This window comes from Thalassophryne amazonica, chromosome 16 (genome assembly GCF_902500255.1).
Source record: "Thalassophryne amazonica chromosome 16, fThaAma1.1, whole genome shotgun sequence".
Lineage (NCBI taxonomy): Eukaryota > Metazoa > Chordata > Actinopteri > Batrachoidiformes > Batrachoididae > Thalassophryne > Thalassophryne amazonica.
Genome location: NC_047118.1, coordinates 9,601,866 through 9,622,332, shown reverse-complemented (window position 1 = coordinate 9,622,332; position 20,467 = coordinate 9,601,866). Strand labels below are relative to the sequence as shown.

The following is a 20,467-nucleotide window of genomic DNA, read 5'->3' as shown; positions in this document are numbered from 1 at the left end:
CTAGGGGTTGGTAAGGTTAGATCTTATTGGTGTGAAGCACCTTGAGCCAACTTTGTTGTGATTTGGTGCTATATAAATGTAATATATATTAAATTGAAATTGACTAACTAATCACGACTTGTTTTGAGGGTTTGACAAACTTTTTTCCTCTCTTGACTTTGTGAGATCTTGTATGCATCTGTTTGGTCACTCCTCTTTTCTCCCTCATTGTTCTTTATCAATGTGGAATAAAAGCACAATTATATTTGTGAAATTGCTTGACATGTACTTATTCTATTCAAGCCTGTTTTTATCTTTAAACCATTTTTTCATGCAAAACCACATTATTTTCACTTTTCATAAATTTATATTTATGAAAAGCTATATTTCATAAATTCTCTTTGTAAACTCTTTAAATTGAGTCATGTCCTGGTTTCTCCCTTTGATCTGACGGGTTATGAAACCAACTTGCTGTTGCTGCTTTCAGGTGTTCCCCGAAACGCTCGTGAATCTGTACTTTAAGTATAAACACGTTTATACGTTACTCGTCGACGCGCCTGTCGCCATAGAAATCCTGTCGTGTACAGACTTGTCGTTTGATCACACCTTGTTGAAAGATTTCAACGTATAGCCAATTCCGGGGAGTTAGAGACAAGCTAGTGTTTACCACATTCATTGCCCTTTTACGAGTCTCAAAAATCATATGTTCCGGAAGGCAGCACAGCCTTTCTCTCTGGATGATTCAGTTGATCGCGGCGACGGAGCGCTGCTGGCGAAGAGAGAACCGGTCTTTCTGTTTTATAACCATCTTTACCGCATTTACAGCAAAATGGTATTAATTTTCAGAGGGGTTTTTCCTCTTTTTAAAATTTTTTTAAAAGATAATGTCGAGCACAAAAAGAAAACATGCAGAGCGGTGCGAGTTAGCTACCTGGAGTTAGCCGTGTTGTACGTTCTTAAAAGCTAAAGTAGTTATCTGAACTAAAACTAACAGCACACGAAACCGCTAAGTTTATAATTTGTCAGGGTGTCGAAGTGAAACGTGTAGTTAACGATGGAAACTTTTGTCTTAGCGCACGTTTTGCAGAACCCTTCAGTATGGTATATATCCATTACTTGCTTCTTTTCTTCCTTGCTTCCTAAGATTCTGCAGTTGTTCAACCCGTCGGTGTGCATGAGGGACCCTCAGAGGGTTCAGGGAATCCTCCAGGCCATGCTGAAAGCTGGAGCCAACACCTTACAGGTACACCTCATTCTGATCCTTAACATTTCCGTGTTATTATTAATATGTATCAGCATCTCCATGTCATTTAGGTCCTTCAGACTTTTATTGAGTAAATGGTTCAGGGGAGCATGAGCATCAACACCTTATAATACTACTAATAATGCATTATATTTATATAGTGTTTTACACAGTGCTGAGGGCGAAGAGAAAGCTCAGGTGACTGGGCTTTCTCTGGTGTTGCTCCCAGACTGTGGAACAGTTTGCCTCTGGGTGTTAGGGCAGCACCCTCATTGGCCTTTTTTAAAGTTCTTTTAAAATCGTATCTTTTTTCCTGGGTTTTTGACACAAACGAGGCTTAGTTTGATGTTTTAAATTGTATTTTAGTGGTTCTTTTTATTTTATTTTATTGTATTTTAATGTGGGCAGCACGGTGGATTAGTGGTTGGCACTGTTGCCTCACAGCGAGAAGGTTGTGGGTTCAATTCCTGCCTGTGGCCTTTCTGTGTGGAGTTTGCATGTTCTCCCCGTGTTTGCGTGCGTTTCCTCCGGGTACTCCGGTTTCCTCACACATCCAAAGACATGCGCGTTAGGTGGATTGGAATCTTTAAATTGCCCATAGGTATGCGAGTGGGTGTGAATGTGTTTTTTTTGTCGGTTTGTGGCCCTGCGACAGGCTGGCGTCCTGTCCTGGGTGTACCTCGCCTCGCGCTCTGACTGCTGGGATAGGCTCCAGCCCCTGCGACCCTTGAGTGGACTAAGCGGTTGAAGATGAGCGTGAGTGTGTATTTTAATGTTGCCTTATGTTTTAGTGTATTGCACCTTGTGTCTGCACTGGCTGTTTTAAGGTGCTTTATAAATAAAGTTGGTATGGTGTGGTACTAAAAGACACTTTGCAGAGCAAAGAAAATAACAAAGAACAAAGTAAGTTTATTACAGAAGGATAAAAAATAAAAAATTAACAAGATTATAAAATCAAACCTTCACTCTGCCTTGTGATGAAATCACTGCAATGACCAGTCCAAAATGGCAGCCGCATTTCTTGTGCCTCGGCAACCAATGCTGTGTCTACTCATCTTTATAATGTTTATGATCATCTACTGTCGGTTTATGGCTTTTTACAATGATTTTGTCCAGTTTGTGGCTTTTTCTCCACTGGAGCTGAATTTTTGTGCCATTTTCGGTTTGTGCCTCCGTCTACGAGGTCTGTCAATAAAGTAACGGTCCTTTTTATTTTTTTTTCAAAAACTATATGGATTTCATTCATATGTTTTTACGTCAGACATGCTTGAACCCTCGTGCGCATGCGTGAGTTTTTCCACGCCTGTCGGTGACGTCATTCGCCTGTGAGCACGCCTTGTGGAAGGAGTGGTCCCGCCCCCTCGTTGGATTTTCATTGTCTGGAAATGGCGGAATGAAAAGGACTTTTTTCCATCAGGATTTTTTCAGAAGCTGTTAGAAACTGGCACCTGGAAACCATTCGAAAAATTTATCTGGCTTTTGGTGAAAATTTTACGGGCTTCACAGAGAATAAGGTCTGTTACTACAGCTTTAAGGACGCCTTTAAGGACGCTCGGCGCTCCAAGCTGCGACGACGCGGTACAAGCCACCGGACCATTTCTAAACGGATGGCTCTGTGGATACAAGACCGTCGTGTGCTCTTTCTCTGGTTATCACAAGAGCTGGACATCAGCCATTTTCCGGCAGATTTCACTTTTAACAAGAGATTTTGTCATGGAAAGCCGCGCGGAGGCTTCGCGCGTAAAGACCGATTCACTTTGGAAGCGAGACAAAGGAACACCTCCGTTTCGGCATGTCAGAGGACAAGTTTGGACATGTCCAGCTCTCCCCAATTTCACTGATACTTACTGGACTGGTAAGCATTGAAAGCCAAGATAGGCATGTTATGGATTTACCTACACCACCAAAATTGGATGGAGATTCCAATTTTATGCCTGTTTGTCTGTCTTCCAGTTATCAGTCGGAAACCAAGTGCCAAAATGCGGTGACAAATTGTGCATAGCAGAGATAACCAGTGTTCTGTGAAAATTATCTGAAAATGAATTCAGAAATTGAAAAAGTAAAAAAAAAACAAACAACAAAAAACTAAACTAAAACCCTATCAACACCACAAAAAAATACTTCAATTCAAGTGCATGAACTGAATACATGCTCCTGACATTTGGTCACATCTAATTTAGTTTATGAAAAGCCAAGACTAACAGGACTTTGACCTTGAAAATGTTTTCCACTGTAAAAATGTGTGGAATTGGTAGCTAGTGTTGGTGGAGATTTGCGCTCTATGAGCGCAGTGCTCTAGTTATTGCAGTTAAACAGCTTTCTGAAGCAGAGAGGCTTTTCACTGCTCAAGGCTTTACAACTAATGTCTGCTTCATTTACGTGGAAAACTTTATACTTATATTAGGTCTATAGAATGTAAATGGCGACCTTTACCAGGAGCAATGGCCAAAGCTAGGAATTATATTTTGTTAGCATAGATGTCTAAAATAATCGGTAAGTAATAGTCCATGGGCCAAGCGGGTTTTCAGTACCACTTAAGGTGATGAAACAACACTTAGAATCCAGCCTCAGTGTGTCATGACCTGCACAAACATGTATGATAACCACCCCAGGGTGGCGTCTACAGCCAGGTAGGGGCCAATGAAGAATTACACAGAGGCCACAATTTAAAAATGTTCCAGTCATATTGAAAACTGTACCACATTATTTATCTGATCGTAAAGATTCCAAAAAGGTATAGTTTGGACTATCTGTGACTGAATATTCTGGCGTTACGGGGTAAAAACAGCAAAAAATGGTGACAAAGGTCAGTTTCAGTTTGTACAGATGTCAAAAGTTAAAGCTGCTCCGTTTTTAGTAAGAAGTGATGCAAATTCAGTTATTGATACATGATTAGAGTATCAACAGAAAGGGTAACACCACTACTTTGTTGTTTTGCTTGTAACCCAGGTGATCTCAGATTTTGACATGACGCTAACGAGATTTGCATATAATGGGAAAAGGTGCCCGACCTGTCACAGTAAGTTCATGATCAAGTAAGCTACAGATGTTATTGTGCATTCAAACGGCCACTCATTGTAATTCTTTTACGTGCAAAACAAAACCCCAAATTGTAGATGCCAGTGGCAAATCAATATTGATTTTGCTCAGAAACATCACACATTGATTGATTGGGTTTATTCGTATAAACATGTACAATATGTGTAAATACAGGGTAACATCATAAAGCGATATTCACTTGTTTCCATTGTGCCTAGAAATATCACACTCATATAGTAAGAGAAATAGATTATATAATAAATTCAAGATGAATATAAAAATACAATTATTTGCACAATATATTTACGTATTTTAAATGAGATATTACACATTTTACACAAATGTTAAAAAGTTGTTTATTAAAATAAAACAACTAATAAAACAAATATGGGTCATTCTGTAAATTTTCTGTTTTTTGAAACAAGTGTTGTTTTACCCTTCTTTTAAAACCTGATAAAGTATTTGACTCGGTAGACTGTTCCACAACTTAACACCTGTAAACAGGGATGTTGAAGCACCAAAGGATTTGACTGATGGAAGGATGAGGTGGTGTTTCTGCTGTGAGGTGCCGACGTGAATTTAATGGGCGAGGATAGATAGCTGGGAGCCAAGTTGTTTACAGTTGTAAATACGTTCACTGTTTTAAAAAACAAAAACATGGTTGAAATGTAGGATTTTGATGCTATTTTTCACTTAAACCACACAGACCTTTAAAGCGTTGGTTTTTGGCTTACCGTTGTGTAATTTTGTGACTCTTATTTGCAGATATTCTGGAGAACAGCAGACTGATCTCCAATGATGGTAAAGTTAAGGTACTTTTGATGACTACTTTTGTGTGTAAAAAAAAAAAAAAAAAAAAAACTCTCCAGAAAATGTGAGTTTATTGACCTCTTGTTTTAAAGGTGTTGTTATACAACTTGACATGTTTATACTGACATTTGACCACATTATTATGTAATATCCCTTAAATTATTTAAGTTATAAGTTGTCTTGATTAATATTTGAGTTGATAATAACCAATAGGTTGCTATCTTTGACAACACACGTATTTTGTCAGTGTCACTTGGTCATGCTTGAATGCAAAATAAAACTAACAGTCTCAGAATTTGGCAATAAAACATAAGGTTCCAGGTTCAAGACCACCTATGCCCATTCTTCATGTCCTGGATGGCAACCACACAGGCATGCAACTATCCCTGAAATACACATTATTTTCTTCAATTCAATTTAAATAATTTATTTAATTAAATAATTTATAACCAGAAGCATGACTTTTTTAGATGTTTGAAATATTTGGAGTTTTCTCAGTACTCTTCTTTTAAATTCAGCTAAAAGAGCTGCTCAACACATACTACCCAATAGAGATCGACTCATCGCGATCAGTGGAGGAAAAACTGCCTCTCATGGTGGAGTGGTGAGTATTCAGTACAGCTTTTCATGATATCTCTCGTTCTCTTCATGAAAGTCCGGCTTTATGTATTTGTGCCTGCCCAGACAAGTCTATAACATTCCTGTTTTAGCTAATATATAAAAAAATAGTATAAATCCTTGATAAAAGATGCCAACATGGACAAAAATAGAAAGTTTGGAGGTCCTCAATTGTATCTGAGAATTTGAAATTTCATAGCTCAACAGGCAGTAGTTTTTACAGTGTTATAGATAAAAATGCTGTGCTCCCTCTCCCTGACTGACGTCATTATGTTCATGCATGCCCTGCCAATCACATTGCTCAGACAGAACCAGCTATGACCACTTATTGTGTTTGAGAAATGTGCACCTTGGTAGCTTCTGTCACGAAATTAAGTCCACGTTTAGTGACTGGCTGTAAAAGTGGTGATTTACTTGTGTTATACTAAAGGGTGCTGTTATTTATACAACCCATCATATTGGTTTTAATGTTTTTATTGAATTAATATCAATATGTAGGGATTTATTTTCAGTTTCAGTTTAAAGAGGATAAGTTTAGAAATTTTAATAAAGAGAATCTTGAACCCCCCCCCCCCCCCCCTACAGCTCAAGGGTGTAAATACTGTTTGTAGGCACTGTACAGTTTTTTTTATTCTTATCTCATCAAGGTGCACGTTTGTAATGCATCTGCGTGAGATATGTAGTGTGCACGTTACAACCAAGCAGCAGCTTGAGACTGCGTGAAATGAAACTGAGGTTCCTTGACTGGAGGCTGGCTCCAAAACATCCCATAGGACTCCGTGTTAACATGTCCAACTTTAGAGCAGGAATATACATGTTTACAGCCTGGTACAAAAAATGGCTTTGGTTTCTGTATAATTTCCTCCATTGTGACATCTGTACAAGAGGTTAATTTTTTTTCTAATCTCAGTTTAAGACATTTTAAGATATAAAGTTCTGTAAATTCTATGGCGTGGTCACTTTGAGTGACAGTGACTGAGCAATGTGTCTCCGCCTCTTGTCTTTAGATTAGAGGCTGCTTGACACGGCTGGTAGTGGAGACTGTGTCTGCTTGTTTGGAGTATTTTGTTACAAACACCAAGGCTGAATCTCAGTTTTACCCCTCGGCCCTTCCCCTCAGTTTTGCGTGGGCACGAGAGACAGAGGGGTGTCTCAATTCTCTTTTTGGAGCGAGGTGGTGGGGTAGGCGGAGGGCTACAAACCCCTTCAAACGGAGCGGATCTGGATGCACACTCCGTTTAGAGGGGTAGGAGGAGCTTACCGCTGTCTCCAATGAAACAAACATGGCACCGAAAGAGTCGCACAAATGTAAGCGTCTTTCATTACAAATTACACTGTTTAGAAAGTTATAACTTGCCAAAAAACTTTACAGGCAGTTGCCTATGACAGCAACATGTATGCTGCTGGATGCATGTTGCGTATATTGTCGTTCTGAAGAATATTGTAACTTCACTCGTGTGCTGAGGCGTTATAATGCATATACACATATATATCTCACAATGGAGAAAATCATGATAAAGGATAAGCATGTTAATTTGTATGTTCATAAATCTTTGGATAATAGCGACCCCTGCTGTTGGATTTCAAGGTCTGTAACGTGTGTATTTAGTGAACAAACAAGGAGCCCTGAGCACACTCGTCTCCTAATAAGCTTTCAGGTAGAAAAATGAGGAGAAGTTTCATCAGTGGGAGTAAGTTGGAAAATATATACACACACATATATATGTTTAAAACATAACCTGATGTCCTAATAGACTGTTATTATTTGTCAAGGAAATAGGGCTGGATGCAAAAAATGGGAGAGTTTGAAAAAGAAATATACGGTTAACAGAACTAGATGCAGCCCATAATATACATACAGGTGCTGATCATATAAATAGAATATCATGAAATAGTTGATTTATTTCAGTAATTCCATTCCAAAAAGTGAAGCTTGTATAATGAATACATTCGTTCCATACAGACTGATGTATTTCAAGTGTTTATTTCTTTTAATTACTAATTCATTAATTAATTACTAATCAATAAATTATCAATCAACAATATTAATTACTATTATTAATGATTATTAGTATTATTAGCATTTATTGATAACTAATTAATTAATCAATACTATTAATTATTACTATTAAGTTAATTATTAATGCCACAAAATTCTCCGACATGATTGCAATGTGTTAAAGAAATCTGCGACTCCTTCTATTTCTTTGCATTGATGCAAAAGGTGCAAAAATAAAAAAGAGCAAACAGGCTACTGCGCTTCGGTTGCCCTGTTGACAAACATTGAAGACGGCACTTTAAATGGCGCAACATGATGACGTCAAAATCATGAGACGGGCAGTTTTGTTTCCCCCCCCCCCCCAAAAGGTGAAGGGGTGTCTCAATTCATAGGGCTAGAGGCATACTCCTTCGCCTTACCCCTTGTTTTAAAGGGGTAGGCGTAGGGGTAGGGCCAAGGGGAAGGGGTACAAAAGACAATTGAGATTGGGCCATAGTCTATGGTTGCAACAGGGTGTCTGTTTCTCTACAGTTCTGCTGTAATTCACATTCATATTGCATGTTTGTGTAATATACAGTCAGCATTCTTAAATTTGGGAATGGCTGTTTCAAAGGATTTTCATCAATAAATAAACAGTTGCTTTCTCATCCTGTTAAAAAAATGTGCTGATTAGTCGGTGTGGATTTCTGTCTCACAGGTGGACTAAAGCCCACGAGCTACTGCTAGAGCAAAAGATAAAGAAGGACCAGTTAGCGGAGGCGGTACAGGAGTCTGATGCCATGCTGAGGTCAGAAATCCTGCTAGATCCTCAGGCCAGAAGATTTAGATTCACTTTAAAAAAAAAATGTTTAAGTAGACTTTTCTTGAAAATATGTGTACTCTAACTAGTATTGATTGTTTCCACAGGGATGGTTACCAGCTGTTCTTTGACCAACTTTACAAGCACAACGTCCCTGTCCTCCTCTTTTCTGCTGGGATCGGAGACATTTTGGAAGAGGTGATCCATCAGGCTGGGGTATTCCACCCCAATGTCAAAGTCATCTCCAACTACATGGACTTTGATGAAGCTGTGAGTAGCCTCGTCATGCATGTTGGCAGCAGGACTTCAGGTCAGAGGCTTGATATGTGACTCACTGTTCCAGGGAGTGTTGAAGGCTTTCAAAGGAGAGCTGATCCACATCTATAATAAAAGGGAAGGTGCCATGCTGAACACCAGACTTTTCCAGGAGCTGCGGATGCGGCACAATGTGTTGCTGCTGGGGGACTCTCTGGGAGATCTGAACATGGCCGATGGGGTACAGGACATGCAGAACATCCTCAAGATTGGGTTCCTCAATGACAAGGTACCAGTGTTGTAGTGCCTTGAACGTCCCCTTTTTCAACCCAGTGATTCACTCCAGATGCTGGTATTTAATTTAACTCGTTTATAATGCGCCAAATCACAGCAAAAGCCGTCTCAAGGCGCCTTACATAAAACAAGTCAACATAAAATTTAATAAATAATTAAAAATGAATAAAAAAATTCAAATACATAAATAAAAAAAGAAGTAAAAGAATAAAACAAATAAAAATAAAAACTATTCATAAGAAAGAGAATAAAAATATGTTTTGAGTCTTGACTTAAAAATGTCCACAGACTCAGACTGCCTCACGGTTGCAGGAAGACTGTTCCACAGGGTGGGTGCACGATATGAAAAGGCTCTTTGACCTGCTGACTTCTTCTTCACCCTGGGAACACAGAGAGGTCCCGCATCCTGCGACCGCAAAGCCCGGGCCGGCACGTAGAGTTCCACCAGATCAGCCAGATAAGATGGCACCAGTCCATAACAACCTTATAAGTCAATAGCAAAATCTTAAAATCTGCTCTCACAGAGACGGAGCCAGTGCAAAGATGCCAAAATGGGTGTGATATGTTCAGACCTTCTGCTACGTGTCAGAAGTCTGGTGGCAGTGTTCTGAACCAGCTGAAGACTCCTAATGCTGGACTGTGGTAACCTTGAAAATAGAACATTACAATAATCTAGTCTAGAAGAAACAAAAGCATGAATCGGGGTCTCAGCATCAGCCATAGACAGGATGGGGCGGATCCTTGCTATATTTCTCAGATGGAAAAAAGCAGTCCTAGTAACATCCCTGATATGGAGGTCAAAAGACAACGTGGGATCAAAAATTACCCCAAGGTTCCTCATTTTGTCTGTATGATGTATGACACACAAACCCAGGCTGAGCACCAGCTGGTCAAACTGATGCCGATGTCTCGCTGGACCAAGAACCATCATTTCAGTCTTATCAAAGTTTAAAAGTAGGAAGTTACGGGACTTCCGGTCAGCGGCAAGCAAAATGGACGCTTAATACAGGGCTCTCGCCAAGAAATCATAAACTCATCCCCAAATCTGAGAATACTCGAAATTCAACATTAAAGGACAAGTGGGGATGAGCGGGGAACAAAAAAGAGGAAGACGACCAAAACAGAGACCTCAGAACAGAGCCGAAAACGATTCAGAAACGGAGGAAGAAGGTACCACTCGAGAGGACAAGCTAATGGCTAATGCTAAGGGAGCTAAGCTAACAGCTAGTACGTGGCAGGACGGGCTGTACAGCATAACAAAAGAAATACGAGAGCTTAAACAAGAAATGAAGAGTGACTTTGTGATGCTCAAAAACGAAGTCAAGTCAGATTTAAAGCAGGAATTCAGTACGTTTAAAGAACAGGTCGACCAGACGTTGTCGGAAAGCACGAAAGAACTCTCAGAGCAGAAACAAGCTCTAGAAGAGGCGCAAAACCGGATCGAAGAACTGGAAGAATGGAGTAATGAGTTAAAACGAGCCCTCCTCACGGCTTTGGAAACGCAACGGGATATGAAAGAGAAGTTAACTGACTTAGAAGGAAGATCAAGGAGAAATAACATTCGAATCTTTGGGGTACCAGAGGGAGCGGAGGGGGACTCAGTCCACCGCTACGTGGAGAAAATGCTGCGGAAGGAATTGGAGCTACCAATTCAACGAGCACACAGGGCAATAGCTGGACATCCTGGACCTGGAGCAACACCTAGGTCTATCATTGTGAACTTTTTGGAATTTGACACCAAAGAGTCCCTTCTCAAGAAAGCATGGAAGAAACAAATACAAGTGAACTACAAACCACTGTTTTTTGATCATGACTACCCCAACGGGGTAGTTAAAAAACGTAAAGCATACAGTGGCATCAAAAAGGTATTGAAGACACACAGCGTTAAATTCCAAACACCACTAACAAAAATCAGAATCCATTGGCAAAACGGGCCAAAAACCTATGCCAGCCCACAGGAGGCAGCAAAGGAGATGCGGGAGAGAGGGCTTGACGAGATGGGAGAAGAACAAGAGGAGGCACTCAACAACAGGATCAAAGAAGTGTTTCCATGGGAGAGGAACCAGGAGTCATCTGCGAGGAGAGGAGCCAGTCAGAGAGCAAAGGAGAGGCTCCAGGAGTTTCGAAGATGAGGTGAAACAAATAAAGGGAGGTAGTTGTAAATAGACATCGTCAACACAAGTACCACGGACAAGAAAAAAAAAAATATATATATATATATATTTTTAATACGAGGATCCTGTATAAGTAGAGTGCTGTGTTTGGGAGTAATCATTATTATTATTTCTTTATATTAACCTTGATTTGTGTCTTACTTATTTTTTGTCTCATCCTTACTTGAAAATCATTAACCCAACACAAATTGTCATGTGGACAAACAAACCTGTTTTTATTTATATTGGATAGATATTTTGGATAAGCTACAACCTACCTCCCTAGCTAAACCGTCGTCGTTAACGCACAATTTTGGCGAGACTATCGAAAACTGTTGGACTAGTGTAGAATGAAGGGGAGACTCATTCACGAGTCCATCTCCACAGCTACAGAGGGGCCCTCCTTCTCCAGGAGGTTTTACCCCTCCACCACCAACGGGACATTGGGACCAGATGAAGGTCCTTGGACTTACTGGATACAGGTTCTCAACCGTTCTTTTCAGGTTATTGTTCATATTGTTAAATGTGTTCTTCGTGGCAATGTGAAAAACAAGAATCCTTTTTTTGTTAAAGATGCAACCTAATCCTTTGAATATAATATCACTCAACATAAATGGATTGAATAATCCAATAAAAAGAAAAAGCCGATGTAATCTACTTACAAGAAACTCATCTCTCTGACAAGGAGCATGGAAAATTAAAAACTATGGGCTACAGAAATACTTTTTATAGTTCATTTAAAGGAAGTAGTAAAAGGGGAGTCGCAATCTTAATCTCTAATAAAATCAAATTTGAATGCATAAAAGAAGTAAAAGATAAGGAAAGCAGATATATTATGATTAAAGGGAGGTTAGAAGAAGAACTGGTTACATTATTTAATATATATGCTCCCCCAGAGTCAGATAAATCTTTCTATAAATTGGTATTTGATATCATTTCCCAGGAGTCTGATGGCATATTAATTAGTGTAGGTTATCTAAATATTGTTTTGAACCACTTTTTGGACACTACTAGCAAGACAAAAGGTATCAAAACCAAAATAGCACACTACATAAGTACTACTTTGAAAGAATTGGGAATAATAGATGTCTGGAGAGAATCCCACCCGTTGAAAAAGGACTACACATTTTATTCAAGCCCACATTTGACCTACACGAGAATAGATTATTTCTTAATGAATAAAGAAGATAGATTCAGAATAGTAGAATGCAAGATAGGCACAGCTGACCTGTCTGACCATTGCTCACTATACCTGACCGTAAACTTAAATAGGAGAACCAAGATCACAAATTGGAGATTGAACATTGGATTGCTAAATGATAAAGAATTAGTGGAAAAAATAAGAAAAGACATCGAAATATATAGAAACGAAAATGACCAGGGAGGAATAGATCCCACAATATTGTGGGATGCTATGAAGGCAGTAATACGGGGTAAACTAATATCAATAGCTTCATACAATAAAAAACAAAAACTGAAGGAGTACCAGGAAACTGTGAAGGAATTACAAAAACTCGAAGAATTGCACAAGAAGATAAACGACACAAACACATTGTTAAAAATCAAGGAAGCTAGAACTAAGATTGATAATATACTAACAACGGAAGTGGAAAAAAAAATCAGATCTCTAAAACAGACTTACTATGAAGGAGGTCCGAAAGCAACTAAATCATTGGCGAGGCAACAACAGCTTAGTACAATTTTAAAAATTAGAGACCCTATATCAAAAGCACTAAAGTTTAAACCTGAAGAGATCGAGAGGGCATTTGAAGAATATTATACAAATTTATATAAACAACCCAGAGCTGCCGACGATGAGACATTTAAAATATTTCTAAATTCATTAGATCTTCCAAATATAGGAAATTCACAAAATACTAAAATTTGCTCTGAGATTACACAGAAAGAATTAGAAGATGCAGTTAAAAGAATGAAACCTAATAAGACTCCGGGGACTGATGGATTTCCCATAGAATGGTATAAGATCTTCAAAAAAGAACTTAACCCAAAGATGTTAGCATCATTTAATCAGACACTAAAGAATGGGAAACTTCCTCCATCATGGAACGAGGCCACAATCACGGTCATACCCAAGGAAGGCAAAAATAGAGAATACTGCGAAAACTATATACCAATATCAATACTAAATTGCGATTACAAAATATATTCATCAATTATATCTAATAGATTCCAAACCTTCATATCAGACATAATAGACGAAGATCAATCTGGCTTTATTAAAGGGTGGCAGACTCATGACAATATTAGGAGGACTCTACATGTAATCGAAGAAATCCAGAAAAAGGAGGAAAGTGCAATATTATTAAGTTTAGATGCCGAAAAGGCTTTTGACAGTGTTAGCTGGAGATTTCTGTATCTTAGTCTGGAGAAATTTGGTTTAAATTCACAATCTGTCGCATGTATTCAAACATTATACCAGAATCCTAAAGCAAGAATCAAGATAAATGGTAGTCTCTCGAACTGGTTCAAACTTGAAAGGTCCACAAGACAAGGCTGTTGCCTCTCCCCTATTCTATTTGCAATATTTATTGAACCCTTGGCCCAAGCAATAAGACAGGCCGAGGAAATAGAGGGAGTTAAATTTAGAGAAACTGAACATAAAATTGGATTATTTGCAGACGATGTCTTAATATATTTAAAACGACCAGAAATAAATCTCCCTAAATTGATGAACATTTTTGACTTTTATGGTCTCTTGTCAGGGTACAAATTGAATAAAATGAAGACTCAAGTTTTGTCTCTTAACTATAGTCCAACAACAGACAGGATTAAACAATACAACTTCAAGTGGGTGAAAGAAACAATCAGTTATCTGGGCATAACAATTACAAACAATCTAACCAATCTGTACAAAATAAACTATATTCCTCTTAATCAGGAAATATACAAAGATATGGAGAAGTGGGGAATACTGTTCCAAACAATCTAACCAATCTGTACAAAATAAACTGTATTCCTCTTAATCAGGAAATATACAAAGATATGGAGAAGTGGGGAATACTGTTACTCGATATGAATGCAAGAATTTATATAATTAAGATGAATGTACTACCCAGAATTTTGTATCTGTTCCAATGTTTGCCGGTGCCAATACCCACCTCACAATTTGTAGAGTGGGATAAAAAAATCTCAAGATTTATTTGGAATGGGAGGAAACCAAGAATCAAATACTCAACACTTCAAATACCTAAGAAAGAGGGGGGATTGGCACTTCCAAACTTACAAAATTATTATTTCGCCGCACAGATGAAATCTTTGATTTGCTGGTGTACCATCGACTGTTCTACTAAATGGAAGGAAATAGAATTGGATACTGAAGGGGGCCGTATAAGAACCATGATAACCAACAAGAAAATGTTTAAAGAAAACGAGAAATATTTAGACTCGCTTACTAAATTCACATTGGAGACCTGGTTCTCAGTAGTTAAAAAATACAAGATGGAGAGTGAAATTAAGATCTTTAGTTGGTTGGCATATGACACAAACTTCAAACCAGGAATCATGAACTCAAAATTTAAGGAATGGTCAAACAGAGGCCTGACTATGTTTAGTAAATTAATCAAAAGAGGTGAAATTAAAACCTTTCAGACTCTACAAAGAGAATTTGACTTGGACAAACAAGATTTTTATATGTATCTTCAGATTCGGGACTATTACCGCAAGGAAATAAGACCAGGTCTTACAGGGAAAATAAATTCAATTACAGAAGTACTAAGTAACGCATACAAGAATATATCTGGAAAACTAATTTCAAAATTGTATCAAGGCTTGGTAGGTAACAGTAAAACTTCAATATTATACATAAGAGATAAATGGAAAAAAGAACTAAAGACGGAGATAAGTGATGAAATGTGGTATGACACATCGAGTTCTAAAATGTGGAAAATGTTTTGCTGGAAAAATATTGTACGTTTTTTCATTACTCCAAAGATAAAGAAGAGTTCACTGTCTGTACATCAACCTTGCTGGAGATTGTGTGGAGAGCAGGATGTTAACCACACACATATTTTGGCATTGTATTAAGTTGACAAGCTACTGGGATAATGTTCGGAAAGAATTAAAAGACATACTGGGATATGAGCTACCCAATACATGTACAGTATTGTATTTAGCATATTTAACAGACATTGCAATCCCAACTAAAGACCGATACTTGGTGAAGATTCTTTTGGCGGCCACGAAAAAAGCAATTACGCAAAAGTGGTACAAGGCCACCACTCCCACCTTGGGCAACTGGAGAGAAATATTGGATGACATCTACAATATGGAAAGGCTTACATATATCATAAGACTACAGCTACCAAAATGTGAAGAGCTGTGGAAAAAATGGACAGAATTCAAACTTCGGTGATGTAAACTGAGACCTATTTAAGATTGTATTGTGAAAAAGTAATATGTTCTCAATTGTCACATGCCACTTTGTTCTGATGTGTTATCGTTCTTTTAAAATGTGATTTATGTTATAATGAAAAATAAAAATAAGTATAAAAAAAAAAGTAGGAAGTTACTAGACATCAAATTTCTCACTGATAGAAGACAGTCCTCCAGGGATTTTATGGGAGTGAGATTTCCCGCAGTTATCGGCATGTACAGCTGAGTACCATCAGCATAACAATGTAAGGCAATCCCAAAACTCTGCAGTATACGCCCAAGGGGTGCCACATACAGGGAGAAAAGCAAGGGGCCTAAAACAGATCCCTGTGGAACCCCAAATCTCATGTCAGCAAGGTCAGAGGTAGTGCCATTATACAAGACACATTGAGAATGACTGGACAGATATGATGTCAACCAGGCAAGGGCAATTCCAGTACTCCCCCAAAAATTCTCCAACCTATCGAGCAAAATATGATGATCCACGGTATGAAACGCAGCACTGAGATCTAACAACACCAAAACCATAGTGGTGTCTGAGTCTATTGCTCGCAGAAGATCATTCACTACTTTAGTGAGCGCTGTCTCTGTGGAGTGATATTTCCTAAAAGCAGACTGCAGAAGCTCAAAAAGATCATTCTCAGTGAGGTGGTCTATAAACTGCTGTGAAAACACCTTTTCTAAAATTTTGGAACAGAATGATAGATTTGATATCGGCCTGTAATTTTTCAGTACACTAGGGTCAAGATTAGATTTCTTAAGTAATGGTTTAATCACTGCTGATTTAAAACATTTTGGAACAGATCCAGAGGTTAAGGACAGATTAATAATTTCCAGCACAGTCGGCCCAAGAATGGGCCACAGGTCCTTAAACAATTTTGTTGGTATGGGATCAAATAAACAGGTTGTGCTTTTTGTAGATGCCACAAGTTTCGTCAGCACACCTAATGAAATACTATTAAATTCTGTCAATCTAGGTAACACCTCAATGGTAGCGCCCACCTCCATAGCAGGTTTTAATGGCTGGGCCGAGGTGTGCTGAGATATGCTCAGCCTAATATCTTCTATTTTCTTCTCAAAATAATCCAAGAAATCCTGTACTGAAAAGGGAGAATGACTAACAGGTGGCTGCCCGTGAATAAGAAATGCGATCGTGTCAAACAAAATCTTTGAGTTATGTTTGTTTTTACTGATCAAATCAGAGTAATAGGTCCGCTTTGTGGCCAGTAGTGCATGCTTATAATCTAAAATAGCATCCCGCCACACAAGGCGGAACACCTCTAATTTGGAACAACGCCATTTCTGTTCCAAACCTCTAGCCTTCTGCCTGAGGTCACGCAAATAATCATTGAACTAAGGTGACTGTGCCTTAGGAGGGCGTGACCTTAAAAGAGGAGGCGCAGTCTTATCAAGTGTAGTTTTAAGCATTAAATTTAGACTATCTGCAAGGCTGTCCACTGATTTAGCATTCTCCAGATTCAAAGCTAAAATATCAGGTAGTCTAGCCTCAAGTTCAGTCATAGTTGAGGGTTTAATAAGACGCCACAGTTGTAGACGAGGTTGTTGTTCCACTAAATGCAGCAGCGTAAATGTAAACCTGATAAGTGAATGGTCAGAGACTATAGATGCGAGAGGCAAAATGTCAATATTTGTGACAGCAAACCCACATGCAAGAACCAGATCCAGGGTATTTCCACTAATGTGTGTCGGGTCCTGAATGCATTGCTGGAATCCTAAAGCATCCACAGTTTGCATAAATGATTTGCTAAGGGGATCAGAGGGCTTATTTATATGAATGTTAAAGTCACCAATAATCAAAATGTTATCTGCACTAGTTGACAAATTAGAGATGAATGCACCAAATTCATCTAAGAAATCAGAATATGGGCCAGGGGGCCTGTAAACAGTGACATAATATCATAGCTGAGCTCCAGTTTTATGACCCTGACAGTACTTAGCATCACGGGCATAACGGAGAGTCAGATGCTCAAAGGAATTATATTTGGGACCCCCAACAGCTAATAAAGAAAACCTAGATTTATAAATAAAAGCAACACCTCCGCCTTGCTTCACACCACGAGACACATGACTAAATGTGTACGCTGGTGGACAGTCCTCATTCAGAGGAAGGAGAGTTGTGGGTTTGAGCCAGGTTTCACAGCCAATCATATCTAAATGATGATCCATGATTAAATCATTAATCAACAATGATTTCTAGGACAGTGATCTGATGTTCAAGGACCTCAGTGGGGATGACAGTCTCACTGTTCGGAACCCGGCGAAGCAAGCCCAGGTTCCAAGAGCGCCACTGGCGCACATCAATCCGGCGAAGATGTGGACGGCCGGGCCAACAGTCCTCAGAGCCGAACAGCGGCACCACACAGGCTTTAACCGGATCCACAAGGTGCCAGGGCAGCAGAGATCCTGCCAGAATTCTGTGCACAGCTCGTCTGGAAGCCGAACAGAGCTTCAGCTTCACCAGACGTCCACGTCGTCTCCCACGGTGACGACTGCGCTTTCGGCCGAAAGGCAGCGCAGGAGCACGGCACAGAAAAGCCGGCACCTCCGATAAAAATGGGGGCGGAAAGTTCTGTCCACCCGCCGATAACCACACCGCACCACGAACCGGGGGCTGGAGATCCAGCAGAGTTTGGCGATCATACACCTGCAGTGCCTCTGATTCAAAAACGGCATAAATTAAAAACAATAGAATAACAGACTGGAGAGCAGCAGATGATCAGCCAGAAACAACGGTGCCATCTTGGCACTCCACACACTCCACATTCATCATTTTTAGTACGTGAGATGTCAAATGCTCTCTTTGGTCTTGATTTGTGCAGACGTGTGATGTTGGTTCAGACCACCACTTTAACGAGCAAGACCGCATCCGCTAAACATCATTTCATGTCTCACTCTTTCTTTCTCTCTCACCCTCAGGTGGAGGAGAGAAAGCAGTCTTACTTGAACGCGTACGACATTGTGCTGGTGAAAGACGAGACACTGGAGATCCCCAACGCGGTAGTGCGGTACCTGACAGGCAATCAGTGAAGCAAGAATTTGAAACATTTCTCCTTCTTTTCCATCAATCTTTGAACATTGAACTCTCCACTGTCACTCGCAGTGGATTTTATCAGCCCGGAAAGCCCCAGACCTTTTGAAAACCTACTAAGAATGTGTGTTTTACTAATAAGCAACAGTTTCACGAGTGTGGTACAGATTTGTTTTGACATTGTCACTTCTCTGACCTTGTCCATCTGACTTGCTGTTATCATGGTCCAGCTGTTTGATTGGTGGAAGTAGCTGACACGTGATTTGCACTGTGCAGAATGTACATCGTTTACATTGTTATGACTTGTCTAATTATTTGGTGGAAGATTCACATTATTCTTTTGACAATGTTACATGTGTCACATGGGGGTTTGGCCATTTTCTTGTGTAGGGGTTTTTCTTTTTGAATGATACCACTTTAAGTGTTTTCTGCTGAACTTGGTTCAGGAGGGAAACGGTGGTCATGGACAGAGTGAGCTGTCAGCTCCATTCCGTCGAGGCAGCCGAATTGACTCGTGCCGCTGCGTCACTCCACGCACAATGTTGCCCGCATTCTTTGCACCCTCATGTACTTTCTTGCTCACTCATGTCTGCCACAGACCCTCTGCTGTTTATTTCCATTTAGCTCCGCCACAGCCTCCACCTGCAGGTTCTGGCTCGAGAATTGTCGTAACCCCCCGGATCTTCATTCTCTCTCTCTGCAGACTTACAGATGTGTGAATGACAAGGTCAGCACTTTGAAGTAAACTGTTTCAGCATTTACAGCCATGATTAAATATTCTCAGTGGTTGTCTGAAATATGGTTGGCTGTAGATGGCTACCTCAGACATGTTGGCAAGAAAAACTATAACGCAATGCTAAAATACCCTCAGCCGTAAGAGTGTTGTCTTCTTTATAATTTGCAGTTGTTTAATTGGTATCCCAGTGCAAAGTGTGTGTGTGTGTATACATATTCCTAGATATTGTCTTACATACAATTTGTACACGTTCAAAGAAGCCCCTCTATCAATCATAAACAATATTTACGTTTTAAATGTGTCTACAGGAGGGCATGCATGAGCTTTTGACAAGAGCAGGAGTTAGCTTTATCGGAAATTCCTATGTATGATGATGTGCACGTTTTGTAAATGACTCCAGAGGCGATAGGTTATAAAATCAGTGTCTTCAGTTTTATAAGTGTTTATTTCTCACCAGCTTTTACATAATATATGACATATATATTTACGCACAAACGAAGTTAGCTAGATTAGGCATGGACATCATGATACTGCTCTACTCCGATTGGCTGTCAACCCCGCCCCTAAAAAAACAAAAAACAAAAAAAAAACAATGAAACTGAATGTGACTTTTTAACCTTCCCAAGAATGTTCCCTGTGAATGTGAAGACTCTGGCAGTAACAGGACTGAACTTATGCTGAGCACAGTAGGAGGGACAGATGGGTGCAAAGTCTTCACAATACCTGATGGCCTCGGGTAAAAACTACTGATTTTAATGGTTGCCATAGTGTACACTGTATTTTATGGACTATTAAGTTGCACCAGACTATAAAGCCAGTATCCTATTATTGATTTTTAACATCTGATTGTGTAGTTTGGGGGGGGGGGGGGCAAAAAAAGAATCAGAATTCCAATCATTAACATCTATGGTAAAAGTAGCATCATAAAATGTTGTGACCAATTGTGGTTTTCAAAAATGTACAAATAATTTCTCATGTCAGGATGAATTGTAATCCACAAAACAGGAATAATTGTATGGAATTTGTGCAAAGTGGGCAATATGTATCTTGTACTTTAATTTTACAATTGGCTTTGGTTTTAATTTTTTTTGTGCATTTTGA

General features: G+C 39.4%; 1 protein-coding gene across 1 annotated transcript; it reads left to right on the top strand.

Annotated features, from left to right (window-relative positions):
* The first annotated feature begins 710 nt into the window (after nt 1–710).
* Nucleotides 711–18,736, top strand: LOC117527506 (cytosolic 5'-nucleotidase 3-like). Its single transcript, XM_034189893.1, has 9 exons — nt 711–811; nt 1,124–1,222; nt 4,172–4,241; nt 5,027–5,073; nt 5,590–5,675; nt 8,386–8,475; nt 8,595–8,757; nt 8,831–9,031; nt 18,519–18,736. The coding sequence occupies exons 1-9, from the start codon at nt 809–811 to the stop codon at nt 18,627–18,629; spliced, it is 870 nt and encodes a 289-aa protein (XP_034045784.1). The 5' UTR covers nt 711–808; the 3' UTR covers nt 18,630–18,736.
* The last annotated feature ends 1,731 nt before the right edge of the window (nt 18,737–20,467 follow it).